This window comes from Oenanthe melanoleuca, chromosome 2, assembly GCF_029582105.1.
Source record: "Oenanthe melanoleuca isolate GR-GAL-2019-014 chromosome 2, OMel1.0, whole genome shotgun sequence".
Lineage (NCBI taxonomy): Eukaryota > Metazoa > Chordata > Aves > Passeriformes > Muscicapidae > Oenanthe > Oenanthe melanoleuca.
The window spans coordinates 2,390,273-2,404,941 of NC_079335.1; the positions used below are offsets into that span (position 1 = coordinate 2,390,273).

Consider the following 14,669-nt stretch of genomic DNA (forward strand, 5'->3'; position numbering starts at 1 on the left):
CACTCACCACAGGAGAGGAGCAGAAAACCACAATGGAGAGGGAACTTTCTCCAAGCTCTTAACTCAGCTCACCCTGCAGTAATTCACTTGTCCTGCCCTCAGCAAGATGCTTTCATCCTGCATCAGGAGCCAAATGATGCTCACAGGGGGAAAAAAAAAGTCTTCCTGGAAACATTTCAGCTTTGTTGATCAGCCTCATATTTTTAAAATTAAATCTCAGTTGCAAAAAAACGCTATTTTTTTTCACCCCAAAACAAGGAACGTTTCTGAAAAAGCATCCCAAAGAAAGGGAAGTATTTCAAACTGAGAATTAGAAGTAGCGTATTGTGGTTTCTCCAAGATCTGAATCTTGTTTATGTCTAAATTAAACCTGTAATGTGCTAATTTAATCAATTCTGATTTCTTCCTGATAGCAAGTTGCTCTGTCACAAGCTGTCTGAACAGCTGTAATAATAAAATGAATAATCAGCTGAGAAGGGAGGGAGTAAAAATGAAGCTTTGGACTCTGAAATGACTGGAGGTCTCCCAAATCCCATGAGACCATGTCCAAACCTTTTTATCCATCCAGATTTTTGAGCTGTTTTTTCCCAGTATCTGTTCCAACTGGTGGCTCAGATGAAGAAACCTGACAGTGCTGCACTGCAATTAGTGCTGGGGACTGGGTGCAAGGAGGGTTCTGACCCCTGCAGGGTCCCTGGGAGCAGCAGGAATTGGGAAGGTGAGATCACACATCACCAAGCACAGATCCCTTCTGACTGCTGACCTCCCTGCCACTGCACTCATCAGAGCCTTGCTGAGGCTGCCAGAGCTGCTGGCTGCCAGCAGGGGAAAGGAAAGGGTGAAGGGGTATCCAAGAGGCAGAACTGACAGCAAACCCCAGCCTGGTGGAGATGCTTTTAGCCTCATGCCTCTGAGGCACAGAAATATTTCTGCATTTCGCTAAGAGGTTCGCTTGTACTTTCCAAGGGATCCCTTCAGTGATTTTTTAAAATAAAATTACTGCAAGGGAGGAAGTGAATGGTTTAACAATTCCCAAGCAGTGTTTCCTAGACTGACAGCAGCTCTTGTGTTCAGCACAAAAAGAGCTTTTTTTTGCAAACCATCTGATCTTTTTGTGACTCTGGCCCAGCACAGATGGGAGGTGGTGGCTTTGTCCTGGTCCTGGGAAGGGCTGGATTCCACTGAGCCCTTTTCACACTGTCCAGCCCTGCCAGCAACAGCTCCCACCTCAACCCTGTGTAAAATTAGGCAACACCAACAAAACATTTTGTGTAATTGAGATTACAGGGCTAGCCTGATTTATACCAGTGTTTATCCAGAGATTAACCCAGCAGCTGCTGAGATACCTGTGGGTCACAAAAGCCCTGATGCAGTGACACTCCAGGACCCTGAGAAATCTCCTTTGTGCAGGCTGTGCTCAGAAAACTTCTGATGGGCTCTCTTGTGGGGAAGATGTGAGCTCCAGTGCCAGTGGCACAACCTCAATTATTCACTTCAGGATTTAGGAGGTTGTTTGTGAAGCTTTAGAGGTCCAGGGCAGTCCCTGCTAAAAGCAGAGTTATTATCCAGGCACTCAGCCTAATCTAAGGAGGTGATCAGTGGCAGGTCCTTTAGACCTCTGGTGCTCCTCAGACTTTCTTTGAGACTGGAAGTGCAGCCTCTACCCTGCCCCAGCATGCTCCAAACAACAGCAAAATCTCCTTTCAAATGCAGTTCAAACAAGAGAAAGGAAAAATCTCCTTGCTGGAGTGTCCTGAGTAATAAAGGTTGAGTGAATGGCTGCTGGGAGTCACCACTCACAGAACAGCACAGACACCAAATCCTCCAGCACATATTCAATTTTTAATCTGAACCACTCTCCCCCTCTTCAGCTTATGACTCAGGGCAGTCTGGCCAGCTAAATGGTAAATACTAAACATACTACAGCTCCCTAAACTCACCACTGGCTCTGATCTCTCTGCATTAGATCTTGCAGACACAGCCAAGCCTTTGATGGGACAATTCTTGGTGGGGCAGACCCCATCCTGCTGCTCACTTGTGATTGTTAGAGAAAAGCTTCATCCCATGTACAATTAAAAAAACCAGGACCAAACAGGGTGAAATCCTGCTGAGGTCCCAGGCTGAACATCCTGATGGGATGTGTTCCACTGTGGTTGGGCCACCTTTGGCACATCCTCAAGATCCAGCTGGACTGGCAGCTCCAGCCTCAAGACACATCACACATTTCACACCCTGCCCCTCCCACCAGCTTTGCCCTGAGAACCTTTAACACCAAGATTAATTCTGCAATGCCTTCAACACTTGCAGCTGTCCCCAAAATGCCCTTATGACCATGTCATGTTGGTTGGATGTCAGGGTTTTTTTTAACATTGTGAGTGGGATGAGAGAAAAAAAAAAAAACCTGCTGTGGAGTGTTAAATTCTGTGCTCACCTAAACATCAGAGCCCTGCTTTGATTTAATATCCACTTCCACCATGGGAGCTCATGCACTGCTCTTGGGACCCAGAAACTGCAGGGTTGGAAGATGCTTTAAAAGGCTCTGTGTGGTTTGTGTGGGTTTTTAAAAGTCCCTTGTGGTTTATCTTGTCACCTCTTGTGCCCTCCTTCCCAGGGAGGGATGTGCTGTGATTAAAGCTCTTGTTTCCTTCTGCAAGCTGCAAATATTGGATCTGTAAAGTCTGCAGTGCCCACTTGAAATGTCCCAGTGGAGACAAAACTGGGCTGAAAGGACCTTAAATATCACCTGGTTCCACCCCTGCCATGGGCAGGGACACCTTCCACTATCCCAGGCTGCTCCAAGCCCCATCAAATCTGGCTTTGGACACTTCCAGGGATGGGGCAGCCACAGCTTCTCTGGGAAACCCATGCCAGAGCCTCAACACCCTCACAGGGAAGAATTTCTTCCCAATATCCAAGCTAAAGCTCAAGTTTTGGAGAGCAGCTCTGAAACTGCTGCTGTGCAGTGCTGACTTTGCTCTGGAGGAGAGGTAAAACCAAGGTTGGTAAAAAAACCAACATTGACCCCACACAGCAATGCAACAGAGCTTTCAACCTTTCTGAGCAGGAAAACAGGGCTAAGTGTGAATGCACTCCAGTCTGTCAGGGTGCCCAGCAATATTTGTTTCATGTTTGAAATGCACAAAAGTGTAAATGTGACTCTCATTACAGAGATGCTGCATTTAATTCAGCATCAGGGCTCGTGAACCCACCACAGTGTGAGTGAGCTCTGTTGAACTCTGGCTCTTGGTAAAGCCAGTTCCAGCAGGAATTCAGAGAATCATGGAATGGTTTGGGCTGTAAAAGACCTGAAGGATCATCTTGTCCAATCCCCCTGCCATGGGCAGGGACACCTTCCACCATCCCAGGCTGCTCCAAGCTCTGTCCAAACTGGCTTTGGACATTTCCAGGGGTGGAGCAGCCACAGCTTCTCTGGGAAACCTGTGCCAGGGCCTCAGCACCACCACAGGGAAGAATTCCTTCCCAATATCCAATCTAAATCAGCTCAAAGCCATTTCCCCTTGTTCTGTCACTGCATGTCCTTGTCAAAATCCCTCTCCAGCCTTTTTGTGTCCTTTAGGTCCTGGAAGGTACCAAAATGTGGAATTACAACAGGATGGCAGCGTTGGGGATGTCTGATGAGAATTTTGAGCTTGAGAGGAACTGTTCTTCTTCTCATGACTCTGGTGGGACTCACCAGCTTCACCCCACATTGGGAAATGTGAGAAGGAGGCAAAAGGAGGGACCACAGAACCATGGAATATCCCAGAAAAGGATCACTGAAACCAAACTCATCAAGCTGGACTTGCTGGGCTGTGAAGGCCAGCACAATTTTGGTGACAAACATGCTGACAGCAGAGCTGGGATCCCCTTCCACCCCCTGGCAGCCAGCCCTTGGTGAGTGACAGAGTCTTTGGGGCTGAAAGGAGGAGAGCTGGTGTGACCAGGCAACCCCTGGGAACGCTGGAAAGTCAGCCCAGCCTCTTGGCCACCTCACCCTGTGCCAACTTGAGAGCAAAGCAGCAGCCCAGCAGGTTTTGTCACACGTTGACACCCTCCTGGCTGCAGCCTGCAGGGTGGGACAGGCTGGCACAGTGGTCCAGGCAGAAAACAGGGAATGCTTTCCTGCACGCTCCTCCCTTCCCTGCCCAGGCACTTCTGTGTTGTCAACATTGACCAAAAAACTCTTAAAGGTTTTTGACAGAGCCACAAAGGTTGTTGCACCAATTCCCACCAGTCTAGAAACAAAAAAAACAAAAGAGAAGCAGAAATATCCAGGACCTCCCTCCCATCTCCCTGAGGCTTGTTCTTTAGGAATTGTTCTTTGCCAGAGGCAGATGACCCACAGAAAATCCAAAGGGAATTAATTTGGGATCTTGGTGATGTTTCTGCAAACCAGGCTGTGTTTTGTCCTCTCCTGAGTGGCACAACCACCAGTGGGTCCCTCTCCACCAGGCCACACTGAAGGTGGCACAGCCAAAGCATCCTGGTGCCAGCCTGGCTGCAGGAGTTCTGCCTGTGGATTTATGCTCAGGAAATCCACAACGCTGAGCCCTCTGTCATGCAGGAACTCAGGCTGCAAAGCAAACAGCAAATGCTGCTGTGCTGCTTTAATTCTCTCCCCTGCCATTAAAATGCAAACCCTGGACCATTTGGCCGTGGGTGTGCAGGATGTGGTGGGAATTGAGGGAGAGCAGGAGGTTCCACATGACATTTCCTCAGTGGGACGACTGAAGCCTCATCTGCTGCTCTGCTGGCCACATCAACAGCTCCAGTCTCCAACATCACCCATGTGGGCTGCAAACCCCTGCCCAAGGCTCTGGAAAATGATGGGATGCAGTAGGGAAGAGCCTGACTTATTGCTACATTAAATATTATCCTCAAACTGTCACTATGCATGAAATTTCTAAGGTTTTTAACAACACAGGGACAAAATTTTTTTTTTTTCCTTTTTCATTTAAAGACGTACTAATACTCAGCTCTGAGTGAGCCCAGCCTTGCCTTAATGCATTTTTTACCTCTCCCATTATTTCTTTTCTGTTTTCCTTCCCCCATTATGAGCACATAAAAGCTTCCTAAAGACAAAAACATGTGGAATTTGGAAAACAGGCAAACACAGGCTGCTGTCAAAACCTTGGTTTGCCCAAGTCAGGCTCATTCTGCTGCCTAAAACTGAGCTGAGCTATTTTGAAAACATGGGGCCAATCAAGCACAAAAACATTAAAAAAAAAAAAAAAAAAGCTGGCTTTAATTTTTAAACATCCTAAAGTTTAAATATTCCATACCTTCCCCCTTTAAAAATACATTAAAAAGCTCTCAGTAAAAGGTATTTAGATCAAAGTGATGTCACAAATGCAACAGTTAAACCTAATTAGTCCCTAGGAACTTGTTTTTAAAGGAACACACGATCCAGCTTGGTCAGATGATGGACTGAAGAGGCAGGGATGCAGAAATTGTCCTGCACATGGAAACTGAGCTCCCAGCCTGCCTCCTGTGGGTCAGTGACTGGGATGTGACAAAAAGGATGGAGGATAAAGCAAGGGAGAAAAGGAACCCATTACTCACTAGTTCACGGTGCCATATCCCTTGGCTTTAGTAAATCCCACAGAAATGGCAACCACCAAGGCAGGCAGCCCTATGGAAAAGAAACAGGAGGAAATTGGTCATTCCATCACATGTGCAGCCCTTCTCCCACTCCATATTCCCCATTCTTCCCAGAGTTATTCCAGCAGCATCCATTTCAGCCTGGCTCTGTGGCACAGACTAAGCTCAGGATGCCCAAAACTAGAAGCAAGAACTTTAATTACCTCTGTTAATTTAAATAAGTATCATGACCTGTAATCAGCTCCCACCCTGCTGTGGTCTCAGCAGTTGTGGGGGTGTCTTTCACTAGATTCAGATGCATAAAATTGATTTATTTTATTCATAGGTACTTCATGGTGCCTCTGAAGTTGGACTATTCAGCCACAACCCAACTCCCAGAACCCAAAGATTAAGAGCTTTGTTTGCACTCAGTGTAGGATGAGCAACCCAGGTTCAAATCTGCCCCAAATGAGACAGAAAAAGAAACTAAAACTGAGTTTCCCTATCCCAAACAGGTCCCCCAAGATCTGTAATGGAGCAGGTTCCTCTGAACAACAATGAGAAAGAGTTTCAGGTCTCTTCCAAGATCTATGAAAGTTCAAAGTCCAGCTCTCTCCTTTCCCTAAAAAATGTCTGGAGATCAGCTCATAACATCAGGTTCTTCAGCTCTGGAGGTCTCCCTGTGGCTTTTTACAGCCCTCCTCCTTGTGGCAGGAGGAATTAGGCTGTCTCAACACTAAAGATGGGGAAATCCCATTAAGAATCAGCAGGATCAGTAGCCAGCTGGGAGCTGCAGAGCTGCAGAGGTCATGGCAGGTGAGTGCAGGAGATCCCAGGGATGTGCAGGCACAGCTTCCAAACACCATTCCCCTGGGAAGGGGGCCCTCAGCAACACACATCATCCCAGGGCTGATTAATAGTCAGGCTCTGCAGCAGCTGGGAGCCACAGGGCCAAGCTGGCTGGGATGTGGAGCATTTGAGGGTTATCCTGCAGGGAAGTGCTTCTCTTCCCACGTGAGATTTCTCAGCACAGATCACATTTCATCAGTCCAAATGCAACAGGCAGGAGCTTTTAAAAGTGTCTCTTATTCATTTCTGGTTTTCCCCTTCCTTTCTCCTTTTCCTTTTCCTTTTCCTTTTCCTTTTCCTTTTCCTTTTCCTTTTCCTTTTCCTTTTCCTTTTCCTTTCCTTTCCTTTCCTTTCCTTTCCTTTCCTTTCCTTTCCTTTCCTTTCCTTTCCTTTCCTTTCCTTTCCTTTCCTTTCCTTTCCTTTCCTTTCCTTTCCTTTCCTTTCCTTTCCTTTCCTTTCCTTTCCTTTCCTTTCCTTTCCTTTCCTTTCCTTTCCATTTCCTTCCCTGAAACTTCCCTTTCCTTTTTCCCTTTCCTTTTTCCCTTCCCTTGCCTTTTCTTTCCCTTTTTTCTATTTTTTTTTCCTTTCCCTTTTTCTCTTTCCTTTTTCCTTTCCATTTCACTTTTTCTCATTTTTCCCCCCACTGACTCTTGCCCCTCTCCCTGAGCCTCCTTCACACCTCATCTGGATAAATCCTGCATTCCCTATGGTGCCAGCATCCCATAGGAAGAAACCACACAGGGAAGGACATTTTCAGGAATACAGCTTGGTGCAAGAGACCCTGGGAAAGAGGGAATTTGGCAAAGACTCTGCCAAAAATAGCAACTTGTTCTTTGCAAACGCTTCTCTCCGACGTGGTAATTCTGCAGAAATCCAGAGTGGGGCTGTGAACTTGGCAGCTCCAGGGCCTGGCTCGTTCCAAGGCTGGGTAAAAGCCTCAGTTTGGGCTGGGAATGGGTCTGGACAAGGAGCAGCTACTACAGGTGGTAGCTGTGTTGTAGGAGTTAAGCCAAAGAGCATCATAATGAGAGATGCAGCTCTGGGAGAGCTGTCAGCAGTCTGAGCAAAGTTAGATGGGATTAGATTGGAAAAATCCCCACCAAAAAAACCCCAAATTTTAATCTGTTTTTTTTTTTATTATTATCAAGATATTTATTCCTAATTGGCCTGTTCAATATACCTGGTGTGGTACAGGCAGTACCAGCAAGGCTCTGGGGGCTTTCTGCACAAAGGGAATTTAACACTCACAATTCCAAGTAAATAATTCAAAACCTCTTTCAAAGAGTTTTGTACTTCCAGGTCACAGGAGACTCAGGCCATGTGTTAATCATGTTCCACTAGAGAAGATGTTTGCTAATAATTCCCAAGAGCCATTCTTGTTATAAACAGCTGAAGATCCACTCAGAGGCTGAGCTATGGCAGCATTAAAAATCCAGCTGTGGAAACTATAACAGGGTCATAAAAATCCTGACAAAGAATATTTCTTCTTTATTTGGGCTAAATATGATGACTGAGTTGCTCCCAGGGAACAATTTATCTGTCTGTTCTAAATCAGAGAATATCCTGAATTGAAAGGATCCACAAGGATCAAGTCCAGCTCCTGACCCTGCACAGGATCACCCAAAAAGTCACATCATGAACTTGAAAGCATTGTCCAAGCGTGGACAAGAATCATTAATAATAATAATTATTACTAATAAGAATTTAAAAATTGAATTGCAAAGTTTCACATCCAAGAGGAGACCAAAGAAATAAAAAAATAATCCTCTCTACTGCTGAAATTCTCTGCAGCTTCAATGAGCTACAGCTGAGAGCAGCTGAGAACTTGGCAAAGACGTCTCCAACGATGGCTTAGAGAAATGCAAATGTGCAAAGAGGGGAAAGGGGGGAGAATCAGCCCATGACAAAGTGAATTGTGCTAATTATTTCAGATTATGCTCTTTAAAACATATTTTCGGCTTCTTTCCTCTTACAAGTGCCATTAATCCCAGCTCTACAGCTGAAGTCTAGCAGGATGCTAAATATCCAAAATTCCCTTGCTGCCTTAATAGGCAAGAGTGTTCTTCATTTCTTGTCCTAACCTACTCCAAATGGTTATTATGCATCATTTATCAGCAGTGCATCCTAGCTCAGAGCTGACTACATTTTACTAGCAGTGCAAATTATGCTTCTACACATGTAGGGGGATTTTTTATTTTTTTTTTAATCTGTACAGACTACAAATGTGAATGTTGCTCATCCAAAATTCCCTTGGCTAACACACCCATCTGTCCCAGCTTTTACAGATTAGGGGGAAAAAAAAAAAATCCCTTTTTATTACCTAGGAAAGCTATTAGTCTGTTACATTTGATATCCCTGATGTTGCTGGAGTCACCAAGGAGGTATAAACACATGCCTGAGCACACCCAGGCTCCTGCAGCCTGTGCTCTGCAGGTATTGTGGCTCTGCTCCTGCTAACACGCAAAGCCTGGATTTTAATACCACAATTTATTCTCTGTTGTAAGCAAAGGCTTAGGAGGGAAAACTTAAAGGGATGAAGGTGCTGCAACGAGGATGGCTCTTGATGTGCCAGAATAAATCACATCAGGGTGCTTGGTAAGCACCAGAAATCTCTTGCCTGGGGTGAATTGTGAGACTTCAGTAGTAAAATGAGACATTAATAGAGCTCAGCCACGCTCCGTTCTTTCCTTTGCCTCCTCACTCCTCAGCAACTTTTTGTGCTGCTGCTCCTCTCAAACACACCCTTGTTATCACTTTGAAAGCCCAGGTTTATGGGTTTGTATTTGTTTTCTACTACAGAATGCATCATTTAAGGCTAATAAATTAAACATACGGGAGAAGCAGAGGGAGAAAAATTAGTTACAAGCATCTGCAGCAGTCTCGCAGTTTGTTTGTCTCTGAAAGGCACTGCTGCCATGGAGACAGGATTTCAGAGTTTGCTCCACTCCAGGTTGCTCTGCAGAATCTTAGAACCATAAAATCATTGAGGCTGAAAAGACCTCGGGGATCATTGAGTCCAATCAGGTCCATCACTAAACCATGGCCCTAAATGTCACTTCTCCATGGGTTTTTGAGCTCTCCCAGGGATGGTGATTCTACCACTTCCCTGGGCAGCCTGTTCCAATGCTTGGCCTTCCTTTCAGTGATCAGATCTCCCTAATATCCCATCCAAACCTCCCCTGGTGCAACTGGAGCTGTTTCCTCTTGTTCTATCACTTTTAGCTAGAAGCAGAGCCTCTGGTTGCACCCTCCTGTCAGGGAGCTGTGCAGAGCCAGAAGGTCTTTTCTGATGCTCCTTTTCTCCAGTCTGTGCCTCTCCATCTCCCTCAACCACTTCTGGTGCTCCAGGCCCTTCCCCAGCTCCATTCCCTTCTCTGGACATTTTCCAGCACCTCAATTCTTGTGGAGAGGAGTCCAAAACTGACCCCACAATTCAAGGTGTGGCCTCAGCAGTGCCCAGCACAGAGGGACAATCCCTGCTGATCCAGGCCAGGATTCCCCTGGCTGGTATCATCTACCAACAGAACACATCCAGCACAGAGGGAGACAGACAGAGAGAAAAAAGTGGAAAGCAAGAAACAGACCCAACCCCTGGAGCACCCTCTGAAACCTGGACTCGACTCCTCTGTTTTCAGGTGTGCTGGGCAGGAGGTTCAACTTATTTCAACCCATTTCAGCCCTTCCTGAAGCCCCTGCAAGGGCTGCAAGCCCTTCCTGATCCCCGGGTCCTCACCCCATCCGAGGCACAAGAAGCGCTTGCGGATGATGCGGTTCCGTAAGCGGCCTGTCACGGCCATGTAGGACTGCCAGGCCTCGGTCAGCACCCAGCAGAAAGAGGAGAGGAAGAAGAAGTGCAAGAAAGCCGCCACCAGCGTGCAGATCACCTGGGGAGAGGAGGAAAGGACACGTGAGAGGAGCGGCGGGGAGCAGAGAGGAGGCGCGGCGAGACGCTTCTGTGAAAAACACCTTTCACTGTTTTGGGAGAATTACAAGGTTTAATAAAAAGACAAGAGGAGACATACATAAAGCAAAGGGTTAAACCGGCCAGGTGCTGGGCATGCTGCCCAGAGCACACCCTGCTTTGGGAACACCCCTTTAAATACATTTTACAATCCATCACTTTGTTACATGCTCATAGACCTTCATGCATGGTCAGCTGTTTCTGGGAACTGTTTAGCATGGCCACTCCTTGGGTCTGCCTTTTTAGTGCATGTGTGTTTCTTGGCTTGTGGTTTTATTCCTCTCCTTATCCCTTTTAATTTGGGTGGTGGTGCAGCCAGTGCATGTTGATAATTGTCTTGCCAGCTGCAGGGGTCCCCATCACATGTTCACGGGCTGTTATCTTTGACTAAACAGGTAGTTTAAGCACACTATCTTTAAAAAACTTATGTCTAACTTTTTCTATTAACCAAGACTATATCCATATAGAAATGCTGTTTTAACATTATACATATAGCATTGATCCCAATACTTGCAAAGAGCCAACAATATGTCATGTATTCATAACACTTCCAAACCTGGAAGGAAAAGTCATGGATATCAGGACATGGAAATAATTCTAAGAGGGGGCAAAGCTAGCAAAGCTTTTGACCTAGCAAAGCTTTAAATTTAAGTACTATGTGATAATCAGCTGCTCTTAAGCACAAGCTTTAGGATAAGGCCATGGTTAACACTTTAAGAGAATTGTGGAATTATAGAATTGTTTGAGTGGGGAGGGACCTTAAATATCATTTAATTACAACTCCCCCAAACAGGCAGGGACACCTTCCACTAGAAGTCTGAGCACACATCCCATCCTGGTGCTTTCTTGGCTTCATCAGGATCTATTTAATTTACAAATCATCCAAACTCTTGCCATGATCCTTGCAAGGCAGGGGGCGAGGGGGGATGGAGTAGTTAGTTAACAGTGCACTAATCTCAGCTCAAAAGGTTTGCAAAGCACCACGTCCCTGGCAGCCCAGCCATGGAAATGAAATCTGAGGAAGGCAATTTGGATGGTGCCCCTGCCAGAAAAGCAGGGTTGAATGAAAGAGTTAAGCTGTGAGAGCTGGGAGAAACCACGGCTGCCAGGAGCTGGGAAAGGACTGCAAACATGAGGGCACAGTTGTCCAAGAGCACATAACTACCAGCAGACAGGAGAAAAAAAAATAAAACAACAAAAAAAAACCCCAAATAAAAACCCCCTAGATTAGAAAGAATTTCATAATGGTGAGCTCTACTACTTGGTGGGGAAATCTCACAAGGGAAATGCAGGCAGCTTAAGCCATTTAAAATTAAACTGGGGAAAGAACTGGCAAATGCATTATGAAGAACAATCCCGGAGTGCCAGGGAGATGGACTGGAAAGCTGACAAGCTCGTCTTTGTTTTAACTCAGCAAGGCCAAATCTTTCACTGGTGCAAATTGGTGCCGCTCTGTTTCACTCAGCCAGCTCTCCCCCCATCTGTGAGCTGAAAACTGTGAATCAATGTACTCAAGAAGAAAGTGATGGGAAGAAACTCTAGTGGCTCCTGAGGAGAAGAGAGAGAGCAAATAGATTTAAAAAGTGACTCTGGATGAAAAAAAAAAAAAAAAAAAAAAGCTTCAGGCATTCGGGAAAGGGGGAGGTTTATAATCAAGAATTTCTTTGCTTTGACTTATATGGGGAAACATGGACTTGGCTTTACGGTCAATGAACCTTTCTCTTTTGTCTCTTTTTTCAACCAGCAGCATCTTTCAAGCCAGAGCTCTCATGCACAGAGGCTTTTATCATGATTTTATCGGATTGCTCTCGATTCATCCACCGGCACCACCCGACGTTATCAGAGGCTGTGAATAAAACAAGACCATGTGTTCTCTGAGATAGGAACTGCATTTTTTGTTCCAGATTTGCATTTGACACCAAATCCCTCCATATTCCACTTAAAAGTGGATTTGGGATGACAGTTTAGTACAAATAACACAGCTTGATATGATAATGCCCAGTAATTTTCACATTTTACCAGAATCCTAAAAAAAGGTGGTTCCTATTCATCAGGTTACAAACCCTATATGAAACAGCTACAAACAGTGGATGGTTTCTGGAATGGATTTTAAGAGATTGTTATTTTAGAACCTTTTCTTTTTTGATATCAGGTACAACAATGTTCACGTTGCCTTTCTGATTTTGTTTCAAACCAACACAGTTCTTCCTTGCAAAGGGGAGACAAAAGCTTTGCTTTACTATTTTATACACGGACATACATTTGAGTTTGTTTGTTGGTTTCTTTTTTTCTCAAATGAGTAGCTTTGATAGAAAGGGAAGAAGAGAGGAGGGGAAGACAAGAGAAACATGCACATCTCAGCTGGACCAGGATGAACTCATCGCCTCAAATGAACTTGGCCAACTGACAGGCAAGCAAATATTTGCTTCTGCAACCTCTGCTGCAGGTTTTCCCTTCCTTGTGGGGAAAACCAAATATCCCCATGAAGGGCTAAGCACAGGGATATGATGTCCCAAGATACAGCAGAGCTTGTCAGTCTGTCAAGGCCATTAGATCTTGTTTTCATTTAAGAGGAGAAATCTGTTCCCTTCCAGCACAAGCCTTGGAGACATGGCCACATCCTGCAGCATCCCTTTCCTTTGTATCCCTGGATTGCTGACTGTAATTTATTTTAGCCTTTTCCCAGGCCTTTCATCTTCAAAAGGCTTAGCAAATCCAGGCGTGGAATCTCGCCTTTGAGGTTACATGGATGGAAATCCAGGGAGAATTTGACATTTCCAGGCAAGCTGATACCACAGAAATCTTCTGGAGAAGCCGCAATTATAAATCAATCACCAATTTCAGGGCGCTCTATTATCAATAATTGAATGTGAATAAAATCTTAATTTATGCTTCTTCGTCTCTCCTCTGTATGGTTTTCTTTCTCTGTTGCCTGCCAGTGACTGTTTACTAGATGGCTGAGAGGAAATCCAAGAATAACCTTTCTATTTCTGGGGTTTCATGCATATGGATGTGCAAAGAGCTAATCTGCCTCCTGCCATCGCTGTGGGAGCTTTGAATCCCCACCAACAGCTCCCACAGTGAACTCCCAGAGTCACAAAACAACCACCAGGGAGAACCTGGGTTCATAACCGGGCTCTGGTGGGGGTAGGAACTCATCCAACTCATCCTGAGGTGAAGAAGAACCACCAAAGAGGAGGTCCAGCTGTGGTTTGTCCTGCTGAGCATCCCTCAGTGTTTCATTCCATGGAAAGAAGCTTCCAGAACACGTTTGGTGTGGCAGAAAACACAACCAAGGAAAGCAGGAGCTTGGGTCACCCTCTCTCCACCTCTTGCCAACCATGCTGGCACTGGAAGATAGTTCTGCTTTGGGAAGGGAGTTTCTGAAGAGCACCTTGTAGCAGGAGCAGGGCTGGCTGCTTGTTTCCACATTTCTCTACACACACAGGGCTCCAGCAGCTGAAAAGCTTTTCCTAAAACAGCCTAACCCCCACCCAAAGGGCTTTCTGTAGAAATGAGTCCCTGATTCACAAAATCCTTCAGATTCTCTGCAGGAATCATAAAATCATAGAATGGGTTGAGTTTTGGGAGGGACCTTAAAGATCATCTCATTCCAACCCCCTGCCATGGGCAGGAAGATTTTCTCTTTGCTCAAAGCTCTGTCCAACCTTGCCTTGAACACTTCCAGTGTTGGGGCATCCACAATTTCTCTGGGCAACCTGTTCCAGTGCTTCACCACTCTGATGGGGAAGAATTTCTTTGTGATATGCTTCCAACAGTGACACCATGCTCATGCTGCCAAAGCAGGGGCTCAAAAAACCCAGCTGGTCACTGGTTCCTGTTAAGCAATAACTAATTTTTGACTTCTGATTGTGATTTTGGCAGCAGAAAGAGTGGAGGAGGCATCTTGCCTCACGTTTTTTGGCTCAATAGAATTATGATGGTTGGAGCATTTGGGAAGAGGGGAAAATTTACAAGAGGAAAATACTGATGGTGAGCAGCGATTTGTCATGCCAGACGTCAACAGGGAACCTGAAAATGCTCAAGCTGGAAAAAAGTCATGGAGGCAACACATGCCTCTCCAGCTGGGTCTGTGGGAAGAGAGCAACCAGTGCTCATGGCTTGGAAAACCATGCTGGGTCTTGCCTGGATTGCTGGAGCTGCTCTGGGATCTGCTCCGAGTCCCTCGTGGCCCTGCAGTGCTCATGGTGCACCTGGCAATGCATTCCCAAAAAAGGCTGGACAGTTTTGTGCCTGTTCTCATTAACATCTGCTAAGT

At 45.7% G+C, this 14,669-nt stretch overlaps 1 protein-coding gene across 3 annotated transcripts in view; it reads right to left on the reverse strand.

Moving 5' to 3' along the window:
- Nucleotides 1–14,669, reverse strand: part of ADGRB1 (adhesion G protein-coupled receptor B1) — a 197,992-nt gene that overhangs the window by 42,519 nt on the left and 140,804 nt on the right. For all 3 annotated transcript variants that reach the window (XM_056485647.1, XM_056485646.1, XM_056485648.1), the window contains 2 exons: nucleotides 10,163–10,313; nucleotides 5,563–5,632 (listed from right to left, as the gene is read on the reverse strand). In XM_056485647.1, the coding sequence (XP_056341622.1) occupies nucleotides 5,563–5,632; nucleotides 10,163–10,313 (221 nt within the window). The remainder of the gene's footprint in view (nucleotides 1–5,562; nucleotides 5,633–10,162; nucleotides 10,314–14,669) is intronic.